The sequence below is a fragment of the Lentinus tigrinus genome, assembly GCF_003813185.1.
Source record: "Lentinus tigrinus ALCF2SS1-7 unplaced genomic scaffold L226scaffold_1, whole genome shotgun sequence".
NCBI classification, from domain to species: domain Eukaryota; kingdom Fungi; phylum Basidiomycota; class Agaricomycetes; order Polyporales; family Polyporaceae; genus Lentinus; species Lentinus tigrinus.
This window is the reverse complement of record NW_027137910.1, coordinates 591,965-613,536: the sequence shown is the minus strand read 5'-3', so window position 1 is coordinate 613,536 and position 21,572 is coordinate 591,965. Positions and strand designations below refer to the sequence as shown.

The 21,572-nt window shown below is 54.7% G+C and overlaps 11 protein-coding genes across 11 annotated transcripts; 3 read left to right on the top strand and 8 right to left on the bottom strand.

Annotated features, from left to right (window-relative positions):
• Window positions 1-996: 996 nt before the first annotated feature.
• L226DRAFT_527995 (uncharacterized protein) lies at window positions 997-2,646 on the top strand. The gene is made up of 4 exons (XM_067679238.1): window positions 997-1,608; window positions 1,658-1,815; window positions 1,875-2,006; window positions 2,059-2,646. Exons 1-4 carry the CDS (start codon window positions 1,050-1,052, stop codon window positions 2,488-2,490), a joined length of 1,281 nt encoding a protein of 426 aa, XP_067542309.1. The 5' UTR covers window positions 997-1,049; the 3' UTR covers window positions 2,491-2,646.
• Window positions 2,217-3,774, bottom strand: L226DRAFT_607003 (F420H2 dehydrogenase; the record flags this gene model as incomplete). The annotated part of the gene is made up of 7 exons (XM_067685732.1): window positions 2,217-2,735; window positions 2,801-2,877; window positions 2,932-2,972; window positions 3,023-3,045; window positions 3,101-3,157; window positions 3,210-3,603; window positions 3,657-3,774. The coding sequence occupies 7 exons, from the start codon at window positions 3,772-3,774 to the stop codon at window positions 2,621-2,623; spliced, it is 825 nt and encodes a 274-aa protein (XP_067542308.1). The 3' UTR covers window positions 2,217-2,620.
• Window positions 3,775-3,885: 111 nt separating this feature from the next.
• On the top strand, window positions 3,886-4,920 carry L226DRAFT_496792 (breast carcinoma amplified sequence 2; the record flags this gene model as incomplete). Its single annotated transcript, XM_067677578.1, has 4 exons — window positions 3,886-4,068; window positions 4,128-4,297; window positions 4,351-4,504; window positions 4,563-4,920. The coding sequence occupies 4 exons, from the start codon at window positions 3,886-3,888 to the stop codon at window positions 4,710-4,712; spliced, it is 657 nt and encodes a 218-aa protein (XP_067542307.1). The 3' UTR covers window positions 4,713-4,920.
• Window positions 4,891-6,118, bottom strand: L226DRAFT_6356 (uncharacterized protein). Its single transcript, XM_067687115.1, has 6 exons — window positions 5,943-6,118; window positions 5,710-5,890; window positions 5,588-5,649; window positions 5,429-5,517; window positions 5,212-5,370; window positions 4,891-5,150 (listed from the first exon to the last, which is right to left on the bottom strand). Exons 2-6 carry the CDS (start codon window positions 5,865-5,867, stop codon window positions 5,025-5,027), a joined length of 594 nt encoding a protein of 197 aa, XP_067542306.1. The 5' UTR covers window positions 5,868-5,890; window positions 5,943-6,118; the 3' UTR covers window positions 4,891-5,024.
• Window positions 6,119-7,229: 1,111 nt separating this feature from the next.
• Window positions 7,230-9,259, bottom strand: L226DRAFT_527992 (biotin synthase). The gene is made up of 8 exons (XM_067679237.1): window positions 8,861-9,259; window positions 8,788-8,808; window positions 8,465-8,735; window positions 8,356-8,410; window positions 8,158-8,300; window positions 8,030-8,105; window positions 7,799-7,973; window positions 7,230-7,742 (listed from the first exon to the last, which is right to left on the bottom strand). The coding sequence occupies exons 1-8, from the start codon at window positions 9,087-9,089 to the stop codon at window positions 7,582-7,584; spliced, it is 1,131 nt and encodes a 376-aa protein (XP_067542305.1). The 5' UTR covers window positions 9,090-9,259; the 3' UTR covers window positions 7,230-7,581.
• A 568-nt stretch (window positions 9,260-9,827) lies between these two features.
• Window positions 9,828-10,660, bottom strand: L226DRAFT_607000 (uncharacterized protein). The gene is made up of 3 exons (XM_067685731.1): window positions 10,300-10,660; window positions 10,141-10,239; window positions 9,828-10,081 (listed from the first exon to the last, which is right to left on the bottom strand). Exons 1-2 carry the CDS (start codon window positions 10,508-10,510, stop codon window positions 10,160-10,162), a joined length of 291 nt encoding a protein of 96 aa, XP_067542304.1. The 5' UTR covers window positions 10,511-10,660; the 3' UTR covers window positions 9,828-10,081; window positions 10,141-10,159.
• A 495-nt stretch (window positions 10,661-11,155) lies between these two features.
• L226DRAFT_527990 (uncharacterized protein) lies at window positions 11,156-13,058 on the bottom strand. Its single transcript, XM_067679236.1, has 2 exons — window positions 12,845-13,058; window positions 11,156-12,791 (listed from the first exon to the last, which is right to left on the bottom strand). The coding sequence occupies exon 2, from the start codon at window positions 12,579-12,581 to the stop codon at window positions 11,562-11,564; it is 1,020 nt and encodes a 339-aa protein (XP_067542303.1). The 5' UTR covers window positions 12,582-12,791; window positions 12,845-13,058; the 3' UTR covers window positions 11,156-11,561.
• Window positions 13,059-13,577: 519 nt separating this feature from the next.
• L226DRAFT_527989 (40S ribosomal protein eS27) lies at window positions 13,578-14,628 on the top strand. Its single transcript, XM_067679235.1, has 6 exons — window positions 13,578-13,632; window positions 13,694-13,828; window positions 13,906-14,017; window positions 14,072-14,182; window positions 14,237-14,357; window positions 14,423-14,628. Exons 2-5 carry the CDS (start codon window positions 13,826-13,828, stop codon window positions 14,260-14,262), a joined length of 252 nt encoding a protein of 83 aa, XP_067542302.1. The 5' UTR covers window positions 13,578-13,632; window positions 13,694-13,825; the 3' UTR covers window positions 14,263-14,357; window positions 14,423-14,628.
• Window positions 14,439-17,611, bottom strand: L226DRAFT_496788 (uncharacterized protein). Its single transcript, XM_067677577.1, has 14 exons — window positions 17,450-17,611; window positions 17,104-17,400; window positions 16,892-17,052; window positions 16,822-16,840; window positions 16,419-16,768; window positions 15,830-16,012; window positions 15,425-15,721; window positions 15,245-15,373; window positions 15,162-15,193; window positions 15,033-15,102; window positions 14,946-14,977; window positions 14,855-14,891; window positions 14,751-14,798; window positions 14,439-14,700 (listed from the first exon to the last, which is right to left on the bottom strand). Exons 1-14 carry the CDS (start codon window positions 17,559-17,561, stop codon window positions 14,602-14,604), a joined length of 1,866 nt encoding a protein of 621 aa, XP_067542301.1. The 5' UTR covers window positions 17,562-17,611; the 3' UTR covers window positions 14,439-14,601.
• A 154-nt stretch (window positions 17,612-17,765) lies between these two features.
• Window positions 17,766-20,148, bottom strand: L226DRAFT_475055 (histone deacetylase; the record flags this gene model as incomplete). Its single annotated transcript, XM_067676651.1, has 13 exons — window positions 17,766-18,328; window positions 18,385-18,552; window positions 18,607-18,747; window positions 18,795-18,903; window positions 18,963-19,055; window positions 19,110-19,251; window positions 19,300-19,330; window positions 19,383-19,490; window positions 19,543-19,617; window positions 19,672-19,789; window positions 19,856-19,931; window positions 19,985-20,037; window positions 20,098-20,148. 13 exons carry the CDS (start codon window positions 20,146-20,148, stop codon window positions 17,895-17,897), a joined length of 1,599 nt encoding a protein of 532 aa, XP_067542300.1. The 3' UTR covers window positions 17,766-17,894.
• A 216-nt stretch (window positions 20,149-20,364) lies between these two features.
• Window positions 20,365-21,305, bottom strand: L226DRAFT_527985 (uncharacterized protein). Its single transcript, XM_067679234.1, has 5 exons — window positions 21,091-21,305; window positions 20,779-21,038; window positions 20,684-20,725; window positions 20,599-20,622; window positions 20,365-20,546 (listed from the first exon to the last, which is right to left on the bottom strand). The coding sequence occupies exons 1-5, from the start codon at window positions 21,287-21,289 to the stop codon at window positions 20,466-20,468; spliced, it is 606 nt and encodes a 201-aa protein (XP_067542299.1). The 5' UTR covers window positions 21,290-21,305; the 3' UTR covers window positions 20,365-20,465.
• Between the last annotated feature and the right edge of the window lie 267 nt (window positions 21,306-21,572).

The following is a 21,572-nucleotide window of genomic DNA, read 5'->3' as shown; positions in this document are numbered from 1 at the left end:
GAGCGAAGGACGTATCAATACCTTGCTCTTAGCCTTGCTCGTAGGTTCCGCCTTGACACGAGGCAACGAAGGCGGCATGGGTTCATCATTCCCACTACTACTCTCCTCAGGGTCATGCTTGTTGAGGGTTCCAGCGAAAAGCTTCTTCTCCAGTTCTGTAACAGTAACAAGTGAGCCGACGATCATGAGCACCGACAGCTAACGCACTGATCCATGTAGGCGTTGCCTTGACTTGGTATCCTTCGAAATAGTCGTCATTATCCAGTCCGACATCGTCCCAGAAACTGTCAAGCAGGCGACGGCAGTTCGCAAGATTCTCTTCAGGCTCCCATCTGTACGCAGTGAGTAGCGGATATTATAGATTATAACCTTCCTGGGCGCTACTCACGTGTCATCCGAAGAATCGTAGTTAGCCCACTGTACAGACAATCAGGACAGCTATCCAAGCAGGAACTTTCATGGGGTAAGCACCTTGACTCGGTACTCCTGTGATGAAGCTGTTTCAGAGTCACTCTACGGATAACAAACAGAAGACGTACCCAGCAACCGTTCTTTACACGAGCAGCCTTGATGACTTCTGGAAACCCGTATGTGATGCGCCATAAGTCAATTCCGGAGCACGAACGTCCGGTTGTCTCTCTTACCGACTACGAATTGCTCTTCCTCGGAACTCTCTTCTTCGGACTCCTGGGGACGCTTTCTCTTGGCCATTCGGTCCTAGAGGAAGGGCTACTTGAACTTGACTTGACGGTGGCTCATTCAGTGGCGGGGTACTGGGACGCTGGGAGAGCTCGGAAGATATAGTGAAGGAAGATGATCGAAGGTAGCACAACCGGAGGCGTATACTCAAGCTCGTTGGGAATGCGCTCTGAGATGGAATGAGCAAGACGCACACGACGGTACTACGGCGGTTGGGGTACAAGTTCTGTCTAATGGGCGCCTCTCGCCACCTTACAAGTAAGTAAGTAGCACGCGTCTGGTATGCAAGGCGCGCTACTTCTCTTGCTCACGACCGCGACGACCCAGACTCGATCTCTGTGCTAATCCCCATGGCCAGCAAGTCCAAGTCGAAGCAGGAGGAAGCACTCCAATTTCTCGACGACCTCGACAACCTCGCACCTCCGGAGACTGTAGGCGCGCCGCCTTCTGCACCAGGGGTGCAGCAACCTACCGAGGGAGAGGCGGAGGTCTTCGCATTCATTGACGAAATAACTCAGAAGAGCTCCGAACCACCTCGTCCAAGCGTACACATTGACAGACCACTCTCGAGAGCCGGCACGCCCACAGTGCGCAAGAGCACAGAGCGCGTCAAGGTCGGCACACCCGCACCCCTTCTTCCCGGCGCCGTCTCTCTATCCCGGACAGAGTCCTCGAGCTCCCGCGTCAGTGTCACACCGTCCAAATCCGAGCCTGAACCTCAAGAGCCACAAGCTGCGTCCGGCGGAGGATGGGGGTGGGGAAGTGTCTGGTCGACCGCCAGCACCGCGCTCCAGCAGGCGAGGTCCGTGGTGGACGAGCAAGTGAAGAATCTGCCGAAGAACGAGCAAGCCCGGAAGTGGGGAGAGGGTGTGCTGGAGTATGCCAAGTCAGCGCAGCTCGACAAGCTGGGTACGTTCGTCCGTCGATCCAGAAACATGAGATGTTGATCCCTGTCCAGGGCAGGATTTCAAGCGCGTTGGCCTGTCAACGCTGACAGATATACTCAACGCCGTCGCGCCGCCCATCTCGGAGCACGAAGTCATACAGGTGTGGCTGAGCCATGACATGCAGGGTTACGACGGAATCGAGAGCCTAGTCTATCGTGCCCTGTCCCGAGTAAGTTCAACGTAGCTCCCGTTCCTCCTCCTGCTGCCGCTCATATCTCCGGGTTCTAGATCATGGAACAGGTCGAAGGCGGCGACCTTGTTGTGAACCGTGGCGATGAGTCGCGCCCCAGAGACGCCACAGATACTAAACGGGAACTTAACGCAGTCGAGGGTTATGATGCTGCCCTGAAGCTTGCACAGGTATGTACGCTCTGGACTTGGGGACCATTCTTCATGCTAACTAGTTCCCTAGGCAAACCTCGAAGAGCTCATGAAACGCAATGTCAAGCCCGAACAGCCACCCGCTTCTTCGGCACAGAACCCTACAACCTACTCCTACGTGTACCTCCGCGTCCAGCCTTTCACAACGACCTACGCGCTACCTCAACTTCCTGGCGCCGACGCCACCGACGGCGCGACTCAATCGTCTCTCCAATTCTTGATATGCTTGTCTGACCCTCACCACAACCTCATCCATTCTACTATCACGCAGGCGGTGCCGCACAAATGGGTTGAACTCTGGGACGAGTATGACTGGGTGGAGGACCTCGTAGTTGAGGCGATCAGGGTTGGTGCCGAGGTCATTGGCCAGGAGTACATCGGGTCAAGGATGGGTTGGGATAAGAAGAGTGCCCGGAACCAGACCGTGTCCCAGGATACCAGCACCGAGAAGCCTGCTCCTTGATACAACTATACCACTGGATTTGCGGGGTGTTTTCTGTTGGACTGAGCGACTCGATGATACGATGGATGTACGGCACCGAAAGAGAACCCAGACTTTATGTATTATATGCTCAGCTCGCCTATAGCTACATCTACTTCTTCTCCTCAGGAGGCGGGGGCGGGGGCGGTACAGGCTTGAGCTCGTCAGGCCTCTTCGGAGCAGTACCATCGCCAATTTGCTCCCAAGGTGATAAAGCATCGAAGTTGCTACAAAATTCGAACAGCACAGATAAGTGAGATATGGCCAATAGACTGAGTAGACCGATACTGACCGGAAGGCTTGGGTGAGCTGGAGCGGCTCGTACACGACGCGCTTCCGCTCCTCATCATAGCGGACCTCAGTATAACCCTGTACAGATGCAAAGATAAGCCAAGGCGCTCCGAAAAACGCACAACTCCGTACCGTCAACGGGAAGTCCTTCCGAAGCGGGTGTCCCTCGAAGCCTGGGAGAGCGCTGTCAGTATAGAATTGGTCTTTCACCTCGTGTACATACCATAATCGGTGAGGATGCGACGGCTGCGGTTTCATCGGTCAGATGTCACACATAGTGGTAATTAGGGACGGGACGCACAGGTCAGGATGGTCCTTGAAGAACACGCCATACAGGTCCCAGACCTCGCGTTCGTACCTGCACACGGTCAGCAGGTGCTGAAGGAAGCACATATCCGAGCGAAACGCACCAGTCTGCACCCCTGAAAAGCGACGTCGCGCTCGGAACGGCGTCCACTTCACTCGCGTATGTCTTGACACGGATTCGGCCGCCGTACTTCACGCTGAGCAAGTGGTAGACGACCTCGAACCGCTTGTCTCGCTCAGGGTAGTCTGCCCCGCTGATGTCCATGCAGGCCTTGTACTGGCATTGCGAGTGATCACGGAGGAAAGTGAGCACGGGGAGGACGCCGGAAGGGGCCACATAAAGAGTGAGCTCGTCCTTGAGCACCGAGAACTGCTGGATGTACTTCGGGAGGCACTGGACGAGGTAGGAGCCATAGGAGTGAAGCTTTTCAGTTGTCTCCGCGTATTTGGTGAGTGTCGGGTTGGGGGAAGTGGGCTCCGTGAACGGAGACGTCGAAGCTGCTGGTCGTCAGTCGGGTAGAAACGCGAGCGAAACGTGACGAGTTTCGCACCCTGCGACGGCTTGGACGAATGGAGAGCACGGCTCAGGTGCACTGCGCCCGCGATCAAGGGGCGAGACGAGGCATGGCGGAGGAGCTGGCCCGTGGAGCGAGCCAGTCTGAGAGACATGGTGGTCGACGACGAGGATGGGCGGAACAGACGTCGGCTGCACGCAGACTTGACGCAGTGCACGGGCGCTTGAGACATGTCCGCTCTCGCTTCCAACCACGTCCTGCCAATATGTCTTCAATAACAAACGGCACTGCGCAACCCTCGATGATATATGATTCTCTGCCGTACTACGACAATGAGCTGGAGCAATACCCAATATTGAAGCAGAAAGTCGAGAAGGAGCTGGCTCGGGAAGGAAAGCCGCCACAAACCCTCCATCCTGGGGTACCACCAGAGCCGACGCTCTTTGCTGTTCGTGCGCCCTGTTCTACGCAACACATCCGCTATTTATGTGCTGACATGTTTTGTAGAACAATCCCATGCTGCAGGCTGAGCTGGAGCGCGTCTCGAACCACCGCTTGCTCCCCCCATTAGACACGACACGGTACCAACTCCCTGCCCCAACGACGCCGGAGAGCGAGGAGGAGTGGCGAAAAGCGCTTGGCAATGCGCAGGCTCAACTTGAGCACCAAAAGACACGGTGAGTCCTTGCCTCGCTCTCTATTCGTATGTACCCATTGTCGAACCGCGCAGGCATCTCAACCTTGCCCTCCTGCAACAATACGGTTCTAACGCCTGGCGGATACACAACTATCTGAACGAGGCGGCTGCACAGAACATTGAACAAGCCCTTGAAGAGTTGAAGAACTTGACCACGGAAGTTAACCGAGACCGGAAGAACTACCAGGTGAGCGAGCGTCCGCGAAGCACGCCGTTTGCCCCTGGTCTCACGCCGATGTCCACAGACGCGTCTAGGGACGCAGCTGACCTCGCTGGAAACACGGTGGACGGAGTTGATCTCCAGTATTCTCCAGATAGAGATGGCGAACGTCGCGCTAGAAGTCGAGATCGACCGTCTCAACAAGCGCGAAGTAGAACTGGCCGCTGCCTTATGATCCGTCGTTATTCACCCTTGCTGCAATACTCTGTATTTCTATAGTCATTGTTGTCGTTGTATATAGTGCCTTCGTATCGAATGTGCACTCCATCGAGAGGATCATGATGATGACCAATTAGGAATTATTGTAGGAGCATTCGGGCATGAAGAACTACAGAAAGGTGGTGATAGGGATACATGTCCAAAGCGCAGTTCCGTGCACGTATAACGTAGGCATAATTACACTCGTACATCCTCCATCGGTGCCGTGCCGTGGACGTTGCATTAGGGGTTATGTGGTGATGGGAACTTGACAGTGCAGGGAAGCGAATCAAGTGAAGCAGTGTCGATACTCAACTGGTGGTAGTGCGCATGGCCAGGCCCCAGTGGCAACGATGCCTTCCCAAATCTGTTCACATGAACGGAAGAGATCCAGAGCTGCTCGAGCCCGCTCCACCTGCTCGAGGCTTCGTGAGTACCACCGATGTACGAGGTCGAATAGCTGAGCTAGAACTTACCGGAATGTCGCCGTGGTCTTCTATGTCTCGACCCATGAAATGTTTTATCAGCGTTTTCAGAGCGACTTGAATGTTCGGCTGGACACCGAGAGTCCGCCGAAAAGACATGAAAAGGGCGGTATCGCGTGTGTTGATGGCAGGATGGGCCAAGCCCATTACCTGCGACGAAGCGGTCGTAAGCAGCCCGGAAGCCGTAAGAAGGTACGGATTGACGTACAGAGAGGAACTCCCATAACGCATAGCCCACCAGAATTTTATCTCTTATGATGGAAGCGACTTGACGCTGGACCTCGATGAACATGGGCGCTGGAGAATGCAGGGGAATGGGTGTTCTGTCTTTCGCAATCGCCACACTCCGGGTGGGATCAGAGCGTACCTTCAGCCAGATGATGGGCTTGGAGCCCCGTTGTCTCCGTTCTGTAGTCACAGACGGGCTGTCTTCGGATGAAACATCAGCAAGCACGGATCGGCTGCGGATGTGTGGAGACGGCGGCTCACGTAGGGCGGACGAAGGTGTCGAGAAGGACACGGCCTCTGTAGTCAGTAAGGGTAACGCGGCTGTAGTCGGTCGAGGCGTAAGGTTCTAGGACAGGGGGAAAGGCACAAAAACACCCACGCCACCATGGGCAATCTAGAGACGATGCCATAGTAGACATACTGCGCTTGTGCAGCCACGTATCTGGACAAAGATGTGAGTTACACCAGAGTCAGGCACTTGCAGGAGGGTGTACCTTTCTTGCGGGAAGGAACGGGGAGCCCTGGCGACGGAATGGACGGGTTGGGGGGCGGGAGGGGTGGGGTGGACCGAGTTGTTCGTGGAGGAAGCCATCCCTAGCGCCGCCAACAGTGGGAGCTGAAACAGACATGGGGCGTGCAAGGGGTGAAGCGCCATGGACGAAAAATCGTGGTGGTTGGGGGCAGGTGAAGCGCCGCCTTTTCTACCTTTCTATGGAACTGCACGAACCGCCGAGTCCAGGTTGGGCGGAGCTGACACCAGCCTCGGTGCATAGACGCAGGTATTACGGACGACGCTGGGGAAACTCGGGACCTGTGGTCGGTCTCAGGACGCCAGGGATGCTTACGGCTGTGGCAAATGGTATGCCTACATGACTTGGTCGACTGCTCCAGACGCGATAAGGGCCGAAGTAAGGAGGTCATTCGTCGGAGCAGGGACGCTTGGACAAATGGTCCGATGGCGTTGGGCATCTCGGAACACGCCTTGGCGGCACAAGATTGCAAAGGAGCCGTATCAAGGGGGGCCAGGAGGATCACGGACGGACATGGTTGACGCTCCCGATGGACCGCTCTCGCAAAGAGCGCAGACGCTCCCGAGCCGCACTCGGAGAAGCCACAGAAGCTGTGCAGGCTTGCTGTGGGCGAATGATGTCCCGTCCGAGCCCTGTCGCATTTTTCAGGCCCAGGTCCTGCAGCGCTCGCCCCGCCGCTGCAGGTGCGGACAGCAGACCGACAGCGGGGTACCCCAGTCGAGGAAGCTCAGCCTGCGACTCGCGTGTGCACGAATCAGTCAAAATAACTTTCCAGACGATGCTGTGCTCACCAGGAATCAATTATCCTGGCCATTTGCGGCTGCCTGACATGCTCCGAGTTCCTCGCAAGAGTATCTCATCGCTGCATCTGCACGCGTCAAGGGCCGGAGATTGTTGCGATCCGTCACTTCGGCCGGGGTGCGGGGCAGCCAGCTCCCTGACTCGGAGCCCCACGCTTCCTTTGCAGGCATCGGTCGGGGTCAGATGCCAGCCTCGAGATGCTTCCACGGTCTCGAGCAATCTGCCTGAATCAATCGGCGGCGGGGAGTTGGCCTTACCTAGTGTGTATCTGCCGACCTCCAAGGAGTGTGCATGAAGGTGCGTGCAGCTGCACGGATGGCGTTCCTGACGTTAGATAGATGCGGATGAAGGGCAGGGGCAACAGAACCACCGTCGGCGTGGCGGTCCTCGGATGTTGCGGGTGGAACGACCGTCTCCAGAAGAGGCAACTTTGGGCGCTCGGAGAGACACTGTCGACCAGTTTGGCAAATCCAAACTTGTTTGCTGGGAGATCCTGCAAGGCACATACACCAGACGTCGCGGGATGCAATCCAGATGAGGCCCGGGCCTGGATCTGCACGCAAATCTCCCGGGTCCGTCGCAATCTATCCTAACCTGCTAACGATACACTGCAGTGCCATCCGCGCCCGTTAAACTCTGCCCTGGACGACGTCGACGTTGACGTCTCTGTCTCGTCGACACCGCTCCTGTTGACTTCTCCACTTCTACAGCCCGTTCCCTCTTCGCTCCCTGACTGTCCATAGATGGCTAAACACGCCATGCACTGACGGGCACGTCCGCTGCACGGCGTTCCATGCAGTTTTCAGACGCTTGCCTCGACTTCTCCCGAAGCCTCCACACGCACTGCCGAGCGTTCCTCCAACCTAGCACCTTCTTTCCGCGCGACGCTGGGCTGCTCGAAGCTGCCCATGCCCTCGAGGCCCCAGCGTCCCATCATGGCCTTGTCCTCATCCCACGGCGAGCCTGTCAACGTGTGCTTGCTCAGTGACAACAAGATCGGAACTTCGCGCCACACTCACAAGGCGTGGTCAACATCTGCTCTCCCGTGAATACGGCATTGGCGCCAGCCATGAAGCACATGGCCTGCTGCGTCTCGTCTAGCGTCTGCCTGCCAGCGGCGAGTCGAATGATAGTCCCCGGAAGGACAATCCGGGCAGTAGATATCGTACGAAGAATGGTCTGGTGGGGGACCGGCTATCGCAACCGCGCGTATCAGTACGGTCTTCCTGACGCTCTAGTGACCAGCGTACCTCATTGTTCTCTAGAGGCGTTCCTTTGATAGGGACCAGGGCGTTCACGGGGAACGACTCCGGGTGCTCTGGCATGCTATGCCTGGGTTAACGCTCGGACTCCTAGAGCCGCGTGAACAGACACTCACTTCGCCACCTCCCAAATGAGGCCAACACGGTCCTTGTCAGATTCGCCGAGACCAAGGATGCCTCCCGAGCACACGCTGATCCCAGCGTCACGAACCGCCGAGATGGTATCCAGTCTGTCGTCGTAGGATCGCGTGCTTATGACCTGGGATACACCTCTGTTCATCCACTCCGGCAGCTAACAGCTGAAGACAGCCTACCTCGGGGTAGAACTCGCGCGAAGTGTCGAGGTTATGGTTGTACGCAGTCAGACCCCTGTGATATCAAGCGTGTGAGCAGGTGGCACGACAAAGTGGCAGGTGTACTTGCGCTTCTTTGAGCTGTCGCGCCTGCTCGGGTGTCAACATCCCGAGCGTCGTGCAAACTTCCATGCCCATTCCCCGAATTTCCCGCACCATGGTCAGTATCCGCTCGAACCCGCGCTTCCGACCCGAGAGGTCGCGCCACGCCGCGCCCATGCAGAAGCGCGTGCTACCGTTTTCCTTCGCCTTCCGTGCAGCTTCCAAGACAGGCTCGATGTCGACAAGGCGAGACGCCTTGGTCGGAGTCGAGTAACGGGAGGATTGCGAGCAGTAGGAGCCTGCGGCCGGGGGTAAGACGGTCGCACGCATTTGCTCAATGATGTGACCTACAGTCTTCGGAGCAGCCGCCAGCTATGAAGCGTCTCAGAATAATGTCCGAAATGACACGACCGGGGGGACTCACTTTTGATGTTCATGAGCGTGCAGAGCTGGATCTTGCTTGGATCGTGATACTGCCTGTGCACGGAGGCTGCACGGAATACAAGATCGAGAAGAGGTGAGTTGTATATCTTCTGGATCTCCTGCTTTGTCCATGAATGACGCGTCGGAGGGGCGGTCGGAGGAGAAGCATGGGTGGCGAGTGCGCGCCTGAGGTGCGCAGAGAGGCGTGTGGTAGAAGTGGGCCTGAACATCGTTTCCACAGACGGTGTTGTGAGGAGATGGTCTCTTATTCGCGGCGGGCAGCGGTGCACACGACGTCGAGAAGGTGGGGTGGGGATTGAGTGGGTGTAGGCCAACGGAAAACCGGAGGAGGCACAGAATCGGTTGGGGAAAGTAACCGATCTTGCGTTCGATCTTATCTAGTCGAGCCACGTGGAGCAGACGCGACCGAGTGAACGACTCGCGATTCCAAACAGGACGGCGTACCTAGTGTACGGTTACCGCTGAATAAGTACCAGTCGAACAAGTAACTGTAGACCTTGCAAGTCTCACACTTCCACTGACGCACGTTTCACGCCCCAGGTGAGCTCATAACAGTGATGTGTCGTGTTCAGTGGGAACACTAGGTGTTGAGAAGTACTAGGTCTTCAAACACGCTCCCAAAGGCTGGGGTGCAAAGATACGCCCACTGATATTTGCTCATATGCATCTGGGATCTCTCTCAAGAACGTCAACACAAAACTCTGTGAGTGGACCCACACACCGAGATGGAATACGTGAGGCTCATCCGAGGCTTTTTCCACGTTAATACAACATGCCTACTCATATCGTGTCATTACCTCAGTGAGTATTCTAGAGCTATATCCTTCTCTCTTGGCAGATCTTTTTTGTTTGGACACCGATACCTCGGAAACTCGTTCCGTGGTGAAGCAACGGCGAGACTCCGCCAATTACGGCACGTCGCAAGGATTTATCCACTACCTAAAACACACTGCCCGAGACGCAGTGATGATGATGCTTGACCGTCGCGAGAAAAACTTGCACAAACCACGCACAGGAGGTGGATCTGGCTTCTCGCGCTCGCATCAGGGCTAGAATATTTTTACATCCTCATTGTGGCTATTGTACAAATTGACAGGCTGATCTAATGTTCGTGCCCAGAGATGACGATATGCGGAACAACAGGAACAACACCAATGTCCAAGGCGTGCCCATTTAATGCTCAAGAGACAGCGTGGGGTATCTGAAGCGCGGACTGTTGTTAACCCCCCTGGTAGATCGACGACGACAACGGAAACGCACCTGCTCTCCGTACATGCGACTACACGTGTCCAGCGGTGACAGCGCGTCCGCCGTTCATGTGTTGGTGTGCGCTCTGAGCGTAATCGTGAGCCTGAATGCCTGTAAATGGAGGAAGTCTCCTGATTAGGCTTGGCCTGATTATCTCGATGCGAGACGAACCTGAGCGCATTCTCGACGACCTCTCGGAATCCCTCGACGTGGAGACTGACCTCTCCCGTTGCGAGGCCTGACTTGAGGACCCGTTGACAGCGGTACCATCCTCCATCCCTTGACGCACGAGGTCCCACTGACGGAGGGTATAGGCGGCAAGCTCCTGCGAGTAGCGTGCCTTCCGGTCCTCGAGGGATTGAACCTTCTGGTGTGCGGTCATGTTATTTTGTCCGAGGAAAGAGGGAGAGGAAGCGACGACGAAAGAAGGGGGCGAAGGCAAGCTCGACGGCACTGGAGGACGTTTTCCGATTTGGATAGAGGGCGACACTGACTAGGGATGTTATATACTCTGGACTCCCGAGGGGAGCATGATGTTATTTGGCCACCAACTCCTTCGAATCCACAGCGATGCGCCACTGCGGCTCATATGCCGAATGACGACATGGTCCATGTATGGCAACTTTGCAAGTTGAAGTGGGTCGGGCATTCCCGATTTATCACACCCACACAGCCTTGTGCTATAGTACTGGCATCTTCTCTGTCTTCCACACCCAACGGTGGACAATCCGAGCTTGAGGCCTTCACAAGGCTATCAATACACTCATCGAGCCAATGGCGTGTTCATGTGCTCCTGTAATCCGCGACTGCGAAGTGCAGTGGGGCCCCCACCGACTCTTGGGCGATCGAGGAGATCTAGCGGTAAACTGAGGCCAATGCGGTCTCCACTTGAACAGGTACATATCCACGGTTACTCATGGAAGAGCCTGCCAGGACCAGTTTCGCAGATGATAGTCAGTCGAAGTATTCACCTCACCCACTTCTCTATTCAAGTTGACGTTACACTTACCCTTTCGTGTTACCAAGGACGTTTATTGAACCAATCATGATATCAGAAGGGGGGATTCCAAACCAGCTTTGTTATACTACAGGTGACGGCTACATAAGGTTACGAATATACAAAATGACCAGACCAATGCAAATATGAAGACAGGTGAAATGCGGAAATTACAAGTTGCCTAGTGATATAGATATACCGAAAGTCCGGAGTGTTCGACACAGCGAGGAGTTCATGCTACACATTCGACCAGCAAGGATGGAAAGAGAGGGTCAAATAGGGCGCTCGATGCGCGGTATAGGGTATGATTCGAGGCCTTGATGATTTTCGTGGGGTTTTCGTGATGGGCGTTCTCTGCGTGACCGAAGCACATCAGAGGTCGTGGATCTCGTCCAGAGCAAGATGTCGAAGCAGGAGAAAGGAGGGATAATCGCGCTTAGGCGCGGAGAGAGCGCCAGTTCGAGCTGGAGCTGTTCGCCTTCTTGTGCGTGGCCGCGGGCGCAGCTGGCTTGGGGCCAGAGCCAAGCATGACGCCACCGGTGAGAACGGTGGTCTTTCCGCCGTCATAGTTCGTCACCGCCGTCTTCGTGCTATCGACGAAGACGCGTGCCTGGCGGGCGCGCTCGCGACGGGAGAGCTTGACCTTGGTGGGCGAAGCAGCGCAGGAAGACTGCGAGATGGTAGACGAGGAGGAGCTGTACGAGTCGCCGCTCTCGATTGAAGAGAAGGTGAAGCCGGAGCTGGAGCTGGAGGAGCTCGAACGCGAATGGGAAGAAAGGGTAGAGATGGTGGACATGGGCGAGGAGGTGATGGAACGTTCAGGCGAGGGGACGGGTGGGAACTCGCACAGGATGGGAGTGAGCCAGGCGGGCTCGCGGACCTCATCTGCGATCATAGCAAAGAGCTCGTCGTCCTGGTCAGCCTCGAGCAGCTGCTGAGCGTAGGTCTTGATAGGCTTGCACGCCATAGCGCGCGCGGCAGCCTGAGCCTTGAGCTCTGCCTCGAGGCGAGCCTGCTTCTCCGCGGCCGCCTTCTTCTGCTCGATCATGTCGATGGTGTCCTCGGACCAGATGGTGAAGAACTTTCCGACCTTGCCCGACTCCCAGTTGCCGAAGCGAACCGAGACGCAGCCGGGGTCAATGAAGAGGTCGAACTCGATGTTACCGAGAAGAGCGATCCACTGCGACCACTCGATGTTGGCGGTTTTGCAGGCATCGTAGATGGAGCGAGGGGGAAGACCAGCCGGAGTGAGAGTGAGGCAGCGACGGCCAGAGCCCCGAAGGGGCTCAGAGGGATTCCACGAGGGGGTGAAGAGCTTCGTCAGATTGCTCTCGAGAGCAACCTGGAGTTTGATGATCGCAGTTGCAGAGTAGCGTGCGATGAGGGGGCGAGTGAGATAAGTGATCGCCTGAGCGAGAGCGAGGGAAAGGGAACCAAAGGAAGTGGAGGAGGCCATGGCGATAGAAGGCGTGATGGATTAGAAGACTGGGAGTAGCAGCCGATGCGAGAGGATTGGATGATAGTCGTTAAAGCTGTGATCGACCTGCGATGAGAATGTGCGGTAGTGGGCTCGCTGAATGAGATGCGAAGTGCTGAGAGTGGTCGTGTGTAGCGTGTGGCCGTGTAGCAGTCAAGTCCGAATCGGCGAACGACCGACGACGAAAGTCTAAAGAGTCAATGTCAGTGGCGATGCTGAACTTTGAAGGCAAGGAAACTAACCTAACAAGAGCTGGTCTGGAAGGGAACGTGAGGAGAGGAGAGCTGGTTGGAACTAATGTCCGGGGTGAGGGAACACTAAGCCGGATTGAACGGGAGTACTTATAGACATGTGCATAGCAGAGCGCGCCTGCGAAGACAATGGGGCGGACTTGGGCGTGAAGGGCTCAGGCTCGGTAACGAAGCGAGAACAAAAGGCGGACGGGCAACAAAAGCGTTTCCTGAACGGCTGCCAAATGCGGAGACAAGGCTCGTCTGCCTCGGCGTCTGAAGGGACACGTGGGCGAGCGCCTGGGAGGTGGCCCGACGCGCTCGCTCTGGATAGAGAACAATTGCAGCTGCCACTTTACGTCCTGCACTGCCCGCTCCCATTGTCCCGCATGTGTCTCTGTCGCCACCTCCCGCGCGGTCTATTTGCGCACAGACCGCGAAGCCGATGCCCCTTGTTTGCGCCCGCCCGTACACAATAGCACTCGGATGTAAATTCCATTATGAACGAACTTCCGTGGCATTCTTCCGATGTCTATATATCCGCGCCGAGCCCATAGTACTCTCTACGCGACCCGAGATATGGACGAGGCCGGACGCGCACCGCGGTGATGTGAGAAGTCGGGAAAGACTCACGCGGCATTGGTTATACGAGCATATGCCTGTACCTTGTCTTGTTGCGCGATGCTCTCCTCCGAACGCGCGAGCGGTTCTGATTCAGCACATCCATTGGGTCGTTGTGGCCAGCGACCTCTGGACAGTGGACGAGGCCGACAGGTATGTGCTAGGGAGGCAATAATCGAGTAAGCAGGCAGAGTAGCGCTGGTTCAGCCACCCGGAAGCGAAATTTTGAAGCCCCGACAGTAAGTCATCCTAGCCGGGCAAACCTTATTTTGTCCCTTCATCCACGCAGGACGACCTCGGCGTCGCGCAAAAAAGACCGCTCCCTTTCGTCCACAATCCTCAAGTCTTCAAGCCCTCGTCGTCCTCTTCAAAATGGTGAGTTCTCTATCCCATCGTGTCCCTATGTGCCAAAGGCTCGAGCCGGAGAGTTGACCCCTGCGCCTTGCGATCAGACTCTCGCCGTCGACCTCCTCAACCCCTCTGCTGAGCACGAGAAGCGCAGCCACAAGCTTAAGCGTCTTGTGCAGTCTCCCAACTCTTACTTCATGGACGTGAAGTGCCCCGGTGCGTGCCATTGCCTCTCTACGGTGGGCATGTACTCATGATCCTCGTCCTCAGGCTGCTTCGCTATCACGACCGTTTTCTCGCACGCGCAGACTGTTGTCCTCTGCGCTGCATGCGGCAGTGTGCTTTGTCAGCCCACCGGTGGTAAGGCAAGACTGACGGAGGGTACGTCGTTCTTCATGTCTCTCTTCCGCACACATCTTGATAACTTTTCTTCAGGGAGCTCGTACCGTCGGAAGAACTAAGGGCCGCTCCTGTGTCTCTGTTCTTCATCTCTCGCTCTCCATGCAGTAACATAGCCGCACGGATTATCACATCGATGTCACACGCTTTCGTACGCTCGAAAAGCTCTTCACCGCGGGTAGTGTATTCTTACGCAATCTATCTCCACATATTCCCCGCAAGTCCTGCATCCATCGCCTGTCTCGTGCTCATATCCAGCGTGGGAAGCCACTATGTTGTCGTCTATGTGATATATCACGCTGTATGTTGTCCACATTCAGTTAACATGTCTGAGGAACATCAAACACGACGCTAGTAATGGGTAGAGTCATCCAAGAGTTGAACTAAGTGCTGTAATTGTACTATAGCTTGGATATCGGACCGGCCGTCTCTCTGGTGTCTACTCTCACAACCCCTTCCTGATTACAGATGGCGACCAGAGAACCGCCTGGGGTATACATCTAGGGCGTGATAAGTAAAGGTTAGAATACCGCACCTCCGAATCACTCACCCGCCCATGGACGGACGCCCTCCCACTCGAGGCGCGTTCGCTCAATATCTGCAATACATTCAGCGGGGTGAAAAGTAACCGGTGACCAGACGTAAGCAACTCACGACATAAAGCAGCCAGTCGCCGCAGTCGAAGTTGTCGCTTGTGCCGCCTAGTCAATATCGCAGCGCGAGGCATAGACTCGCTCGCACTTACTCATAGAAGCTGATGTTGTGGTCCAAAGAAACCTGTACATTACTCCTGGATGAGTGATGTGTCGATGAAATTAGCGGAGAGTCGTACCTGCATCACGACCTTCGTGGGACCTTTGCCCTGGTTGAGCATAGTCAACGTGCGACGAGCACCGCTGATGCTGCAATATTATCGTTCAGCATGACCGGACGGGGCATTTCAAGGGATTTCAGGACTGACAATTGCGAGTCTGATATATAGCTGAGGATGCACTGGAACCTTGTTATGAGCACATGTGTGACTAGCAGGGTATTGGAACTGACTTTCTGGAATGCTGCATCATAACGCACTGGGACATTCCTCGCCTTGTACCAGTACATGATAATGGGAGTCCCATCCTTGGGCTCCCTCATGCCCGCCAACTTGACTTCGATGGGACTCCGACGTCGCTCCTAACACCGAGATCTCAATACCAAGCGTGCAAGTAAGAAGCCTGAGCTCACCTCAAGAGTCGTACGACAGAACTCCTTGACTCGCTCGTCTGCAGTTTCCCTGAGCATCTTCTCATAGATGACTTCAATCCCTTCACATGCGTCGGGGGCAGGGACGTCCGCAGGCATGGGGTATTGAAATACAGGCTGCCGGGGCTCTGGCAGCTGGAAGGAGCATACCAGAATGAAGATAGTACGACCCCGTTGGACTGCGCGTACGGAACGGGTGACGTAGGAGCGTCCATCGCGTATGCGATCGACATGGTAGAGTATGGGCACTGCGGAGGATGCACCGAGAAGAAAATAACACTGCGCGACATCAGTCACGACTCACAGTCCAGACGATGAACACTCACATGTAAAGACTGACGCATGGCAGGACTGTCAGACTATGATCCATTGATAGGGACGTGGCACAAGACGTACGTGTAAGCTGTAAACCGGGTCCACGCAGTTGCTCGCCGAGACCAAAGCTTGTGAGATGACCTGTCCACCGAACACCCCCCTAGCCCGTGCTGGTGTATACAACGTCTTCGACCTGAACAAGTTCACGTCAATGTGTTCTACTTCCAGACATTCAGAGATTTGCTCATGGTCGTGCTGAGACTGCGGAGCCGTCAATGTCATGGTGCAGCGAGATACGGGTCAGTACGGAGCCTCGAGAGCGGGGGTCAAGTCGCTATAAGCTGTGGTGACGAGTTGAGCTGTTAAGTAGCAACCGAGCCGCGCAACAGCGCATCATGGAAAGACTGGTCGGCCCTTTCGACAAGCCGGCAAGGGGGGAGGATGAGCGGTTGAAAATCATGATACTTACCTTGGGCCAACACTTCGGCTATGGCATGTTGCCGGTTGCCCGGAAGTGCTAGGGACGTTCGGGTATATATTCGGGCGTGAACGCATGGAAGTCTACTATACATGCTATACAATGTAGGCTGTTGCTGCAACAGGAATCTCGTGAATGCAATGTAAATAAAGGAGAGAGGTGAAGCGATCAGAACTCCTCGACGTCGATGGAGAAACCACATTCGTGGCATATCTGTTTTCCGACACCATCTGGACCCTTTTCAACACCGCCGAATGTATGCCTGTGTTCTTTATCCTTCCGCTTCTGCCATACCGTCTCCCTTGTCCGCCGTCGCAGCTCCTTCAAGCCCTCTTCGAACTTCTTATTTTTCTTCTTCTTCTTCTCCTCAACACGTCGTTGCCATTCGGTATCGAGGGCTTCAGGAGAACCCCACTTCCTCCACGCGAAGTCCTCAACTTGGCACCGGAGGAAGAGCATCATGTTCGCGAACGTCGACTTATGTGGGTTCGCTTTCAAAAGGTGCGGCATAAGCTCTTGATCTCGAAGTTCAGCTACAATGTTTCAATAAGCGAACGACACTGGGCGACCGTACGACATTACGTACCGTCCGTCAAGAGGTAATCCTAGAGTACAGTCATTGATGTTGCTCTGGGAATGAGCATGAAGCCACGTACCTCCTTGCATTCGGTCTTCGTAAGAAGACTGTACTTCTCCGGCTTTTCATTCTTGCATTTGTTGCACACAAGACAACGGAAGACCTTCCTGAACGTAGAATCCACGTCGACCGAATTGCACTCGTTGCAGCGCGGATTCAAATTCGGATCCAAGTACATCGCTGAGAAACGTATGAGCCTATCTGAATGCATCTGAATTTTCTGATACTCACATGGCTCCGAATTCTGCGACGCCCTCTGCCGCTCACGTTCCTTCTCCTTTGCTCGAAGCTCCTCATCTACCTCCTTCCCATCCTCGACCAAGAACCCGCCTTTGGAGTTGACCATCTTGGATAGATCATATTCGAAGTACTTTCCTAGGCGGGAGTCTCTCTTCAGTTTGGGCGGAGGCTTGGGGGCAGTCGGAGACGTAGATTCGGCAGGTACGACCCCAAGGGGACGCTTGCCGTTCGCGTTAGTGAAAGAGGACGAAGCTGCTTGTTCTTCGCGCTCGCGTTGTCTAGCCTTGGCTGAAGCGTCATGAGTACGTCTTGTGAGTACAGATAACGGCAAGCTCACCCTTTAGACGGTTCAATTCGATCCGTTTGACCTGCTCAGGAGTCAGGTCGAGGTTCTGCTGCTCTCGTGGAGGGGGAGTTGTGAACCGTGAACTAGAAGCAACAGAATCCATTTGATATGCGGGGAGTAGCTGAGCTTGAGAGGGACCCGGGGCAGCTGGACAAACAATGAAAGTTGGGGGAACGTGTGCCGCCGCGGGTCCTTACTCAGAGGATGACCCGTGACGTAACGGTACTGTACTAACCGTGACGTCCTGACGGTCAGGTGACTCAAAGATGCATACGATCGCCGGCCAAAGCAGACTATGTACTGAGATGGGAGGGGCAGAAAACAGTATTTATATTCGTACAACAAGGACTGCGTATGCGACGATTGACAATAGAAACAATATGACAGTATCATGGAGTTCGAATCCACCGGTACTTCGTTACCCGCCCTCAAGGCCTCAAGGCTGAGTGGCCTCGCCCGAGGGTCCAGCGCCATTGGTTTTGCCTGCTGCAGTCTTCGCCTTCGCGATTTGAGCGAGGGGAACTCCGTCGTCGACCTCCATATCAGACTGTTCAGCGGAGGTGACCTGTCCGCCCCCTGATCCGCTCGCAACGGGTGGCGCGACACTTGGACCAACGCCGTGCGTTGTACCAGTGCTCATGATGCCCACCGCCGCACCGAATCTTCGCCCTGTCGCGACCGATGAGTCGCGGTCCTTGTGGCTCGCATGGTCACGCCGTCCTCCTTCGCCTTCGTCGTCAGAGTCTGACAGCTCGCCTTCAGCTTGTCGTCGCGAGTCTAAGAGGCGCATCGGGCGCCGGTCGTTCGGGTCCACCATGTCCTCGTCAGGGTCATCCTCCACGATCTCATCCATTGGCAGGCGAGGAACATCTATGCCACTATGAGTGGAGTCCACAATTGCCCGTATCTTGTACAACGTAACGAACCTGTCACTTGGACGCTTGGTGGGCCACCTACTTGTCGAAGATGGTCCAGCACGATGCTTTTCACCCGGTCCAGGTATTCCGGGGAGTTCATGTCGTCCATGTTGGATGCCTTGACATCTAGCTCATAGTCTGGACCGAAGTACTCGTAATATTCATTCATAGGTATCTCTGAGAAGAAGTATCAGCGTACGCAACAAAATGGCATGAATGCTTGGTCCATACCTTTGCCCAGCTCAACGCCCGCCGCGAGACCAGTCTCGTACGCCCAACACCTGCTCACGTTGCGCATGGTGTACCCTCCGCCACCCACGAGGAGAAGTGGCTTGTTAAAGGACTTGACGAACTTGACGCAGTTGGCATGTCCTGCATGAAATTAGTCATACTAGATGCAGACGGGTCTGACGGCTCACCCTTCATTGACAGGTTGAAGCAGCCAAGCTTGTCACCGGACAACGAATCGGTCCCGCACTGCAGAACAATCGCGCCAGGGTCATACGATTCCATAACCTGACGGATAACCTGCCAAGATAATGGGAGTGAACTCTGCAACTTGGAGCAAAGGCACAGATGTTACCCACTGGCTCGAAGATGCTCTTGTAGTTCTCATTTGTGACACCGTCTCGCAGGGGAAAGTTGAGTGCGTAATATTTTCCTTTGCCGATACCAACGTCCTGTGGTCAAATCAATATCAAGCCTTCAGTCTGCAGAGCGGATGAACTACTTACGCGGAGCTCTCCCGTCCCGGGGAAGTATTCACCATACTTGTGGAAGCTCACTGTCATCACACGATCTGTGGTATAGAAGGCCTCTTCCACCCCATCACCATGATGCACATCAACGTCGATGTATAGCACCCTGGTGTGATACCTGTACGAAGAGTAAGCGACTAGAACAGACAAGTCTGATATCGCTCACCGTAGCAATTCAAGAATGCCAAGTACGATGTCTACATCAGGGGACATGAGGATCAGAAAGCAGGATGGTGGGGAACATCGTACCATTGACGTAGCAAAAACCACTAGCCTCGCTTTTCTTGGCGTGGTGTAGGCCACCAGCCCAGTTCACAGCGATGTCGCACTTATCTCTACTCAAGCGCGCAGCACCCTCTATACTGATCCTGTTAATTCTGCAAGTCGCAGACCTGGTCCGGACACGTACCCATGGAACCCCCGGCAGAGATGGCGCAGTAATCGAACAGTCCGTCGAAAACTGGACAGTCATCGCCTACATTATCTGCAGCAACACATCAATGACTGGAATGTAAAGACATGAATGGAGAGTATTCACACTTGTGCTGTTCCTTTATGAATGAATTCATATTGGAGGGTGTTATCTTGTTGAGGAACTCAACATACTCGTCCGAGTGGAATTGTGTCATCTCGCGCTTCGTTGCAGGCTTGGCGCGCTATCGGAACAGCCAGAGGCTACGTGAGAGAGGCAATGACGACAGAAGGAGGAAGTTGCAACGTACGAAAATCTCCATGCGCTTGTACAAGCCATAATTCATGACCAGCGAATGGCACATACGTATGCGCGTGGGCTTCATTCTGGATCCTCGGTAGTGAGAATGTTAGACAATTAGAAGAGCAAAATGGCTCACGGGTGGCCTGGACCATAGTGAAATCCACTAACGTCCGAGTCGAAGAAGTAGCACTGGATATTCACCACTGTGAGCGATCCTGAACGACGAGCTCAAAAACGGAACGAGCGTACCACGCGCTTCCGCTGTCCTTCCCCGTCGATAGGTGTCATTTCCGGTGGCATGCTAAGAATTTACCAGTAAATGCAGAGCAACAAGCGATCAGAGCTGGTGGTCGTCCGCTCGATATGGAGGGTAAGTTGAAGAGGACCGAACCGTACGCCACCCAATATTGTGGAACTGTGCCCGATGAATCTACAGCGCCTCGCCAGATGATGCCGGGTATTACCATTACTACGGTCTGGGTACTTGATTTCGAGTCAACCTTGAGACTAAGCTTTCGGAGCTCAACTGCAGTACATAGACATCCTATTATACTGAACTTAAACTATGCATACAGGTACGATGACAACAAAGTAAGAGATGGAGAGGATACGAGACGCTACATCTTCGGTTTGCTGAGAGATGCCTTGTGCACAAGGGTCGAAGGCGCGAATCCGAATGATTCATCCATCCTAATACCCTGTCGGAAATGTCAAGCGTTGCAAAGGATACAAGCGACTTGTGAAACTCACAAGTTCGCCAGCGATAACACGGACCTGGAGAACGCAAAGTCGTCGACAACGGCCAGAACATATTGACCGGGTGGAAGTCACTCACCATACTCCAATGATGGATCGCATGTAACCCAGCAAACCATAGCTAAAATTGCATTTCAGGCATCATAATGCCAGCGACAAGACATGCGATCGCACCTCCCGACCAAACGTGGTTTCCATGACCTGCGGGAATGGCGTCACCGCGTGCAGAGTGATGGGCTCTGCCATCCTAGATTTGGGCACAACATTTTGCAGTTGTGCGATACAATCGATGAAAGCTCCCCTCGCCGCGTCGCGACTAACTTCCATGGGGGTGTTGCGAAGTCTTTTGTCGTAATTCAGCACGTGGGGGGCCGGGCTCGAGACAACGTCCAGGAGCAGCACGAAGTGATCTCTTGCATGCCTGAGGTGCTTCCCTGAGTGGATATTTTGAGAAAAGCCAAGTTTACGATATCTCAAAGGACATACCTATTGTCGAGCCAGGAATGTAGTTTGAGTGCGTTGTGAGCTGGTCATCCGAGGTGAGACTGTTCTCCACTAGATCGATCCCTTGACGCAGGATGGCGGTAGACACTTCTAACAGCCGCGCGAGCGCAGTAGGTTCATCATGAACATCGCCCTCTTCAAAAGACGAAGCTGCTGCACTCGAAGATGATAGTGAAGACATGGTGGTAGTGGAGAGGCCTCCAGGGAAGCGGCGTTGGTCAGGCGCATGCGCGCGTCACACGAGGCTTGCCTCGCGGGAACGCTACGTTGGGAGAATGGCACGACAACGAAGCATGAATTGGAGTGAAGGTATGCGCATAGAATAGAATTTAGATTTGTATCGAATGTGATCAAGCGTACATGTGAGTAGATGGGACACGACCCCAAGCGTATGTTCCTCTGCACAATTTCGGACGACTCATGATAAGTGATCCGAACTCAAAGCGAGGATATCTTCAGTCTAC

What these genes read in the sequence shown, in the direction of transcription:
- L226DRAFT_496788 (XM_067677577.1), bottom strand. Translation starts at nt 17,561, where the DNA reads ATGGATTCTGTTGCTTCTAGTTCACGGTTCACAACTCCCCCTCCACGA. An exon ending in AATGTGGTTTCTCCATCGAC is followed by an intron (nt 16,013 to 16,418) that starts GTCGAGGAGTTC and finishes CCGCAGTCTCAG; the next exon opens with CACGACCATGAGCAAATCTC. An exon ending in ATGATGCAGCATTCCAGAAA is followed by an intron (nt 15,194 to 15,244) that starts GTCAGTTCCAAT and finishes ACAAGGTTCCAG; the next exon opens with TGCATCCTCAGCTATATATC.
- L226DRAFT_527989 (XM_067679235.1), top strand. An exon ending in CATGGACGTGAAGTGCCCCG is followed by an intron (nt 14,018 to 14,071) that starts GTGCGTGCCATT and finishes CCTCGTCCTCAG; the next exon opens with GCTGCTTCGCTATCACGACC. An exon ending in TAAGGCAAGACTGACGGAGG is followed by an intron (nt 14,183 to 14,236) that starts GTACGTCGTTCT and finishes ACTTTTCTTCAG; the next exon opens with GGAGCTCGTACCGTCGGAAG.
- L226DRAFT_607000 (XM_067685731.1), bottom strand. Translation starts at nt 10,510, where the DNA reads ATGACCGCACACCAGAAGGTTCAATCCCTCGAGGACCGGAAGGCACGC. An exon ending in GTCGTCGAGAATGCGCTCAG is followed by an intron (nt 10,240 to 10,299) that starts GTTCGTCTCGCA and finishes CTCCATTTACAG; the next exon opens with GCATTCAGGCTCACGATTAC.
- L226DRAFT_6356 (XM_067687115.1), bottom strand. Translation starts at nt 5,867, where the DNA reads ATGTCTACTATGGCATCGTCTCTAGATTGCCCATGGTGGCGTGGGTGT. An exon ending in GACACCTTCGTCCGCCCTAC is followed by an intron (nt 5,650 to 5,709) that starts GTGAGCCGCCGT and finishes TTTCATCCGAAG; the next exon opens with ACAGCCCGTCTGTGACTACA. An exon ending in CGTTATGGGAGTTCCTCTCT is followed by an intron (nt 5,371 to 5,428) that starts GTACGTCAATCC and finishes GCTTCGTCGCAG; the next exon opens with GTAATGGGCTTGGCCCATCC.
- L226DRAFT_527990 (XM_067679236.1), bottom strand. Translation starts at nt 12,581, where the DNA reads ATGGCCTCCTCCACTTCCTTTGGTTCCCTTTCCCTCGCTCTCGCTCAG.
- L226DRAFT_527995 (XM_067679238.1), top strand. Translation starts at nt 1,050, where the DNA reads ATGGCCAGCAAGTCCAAGTCGAAGCAGGAGGAAGCACTCCAATTTCTC. An exon ending in AGCGCAGCTCGACAAGCTGG is followed by an intron (nt 1,609 to 1,657) that starts GTACGTTCGTCC and finishes ATCCCTGTCCAG; the next exon opens with GGCAGGATTTCAAGCGCGTT. An exon ending in CTGCCCTGAAGCTTGCACAG is followed by an intron (nt 2,007 to 2,058) that starts GTATGTACGCTC and finishes CTAGTTCCCTAG; the next exon opens with GCAAACCTCGAAGAGCTCAT.
- L226DRAFT_527985 (XM_067679234.1), bottom strand. Translation starts at nt 21,289, where the DNA reads ATGTCTTCACTATCATCTTCGAGTGCAGCAGCTTCGTCTTTTGAAGAG. An exon ending in CATTCCTGGCTCGACAATAG is followed by an intron (nt 21,039 to 21,090) that starts GTATGTCCTTTG and finishes ATATCCACTCAG; the next exon opens with GGAAGCACCTCAGGCATGCA. An exon ending in AAACCACGTTTGGTCGGGAG is followed by an intron (nt 20,726 to 20,778) that starts GTGCGATCGCAT and finishes ATGCAATTTTAG; the next exon opens with CTATGGTTTGCTGGGTTACA.
- L226DRAFT_527992 (XM_067679237.1), bottom strand. Translation starts at nt 9,089, where the DNA reads ATGTTCAGGCCCACTTCTACCACACGCCTCTCTGCGCACCTCAGGCGC. An exon ending in GCGCGACAGCTCAAAGAAGC is followed by an intron (nt 8,411 to 8,464) that starts GCAAGTACACCT and finishes TTGATATCACAG; the next exon opens with GGGTCTGACTGCGTACAACC. An exon ending in CGCCTCTAGAGAACAATGAG is followed by an intron (nt 7,974 to 8,029) that starts GTACGCTGGTCA and finishes CGGTTGCGATAG; the next exon opens with CCGGTCCCCCACCAGACCAT.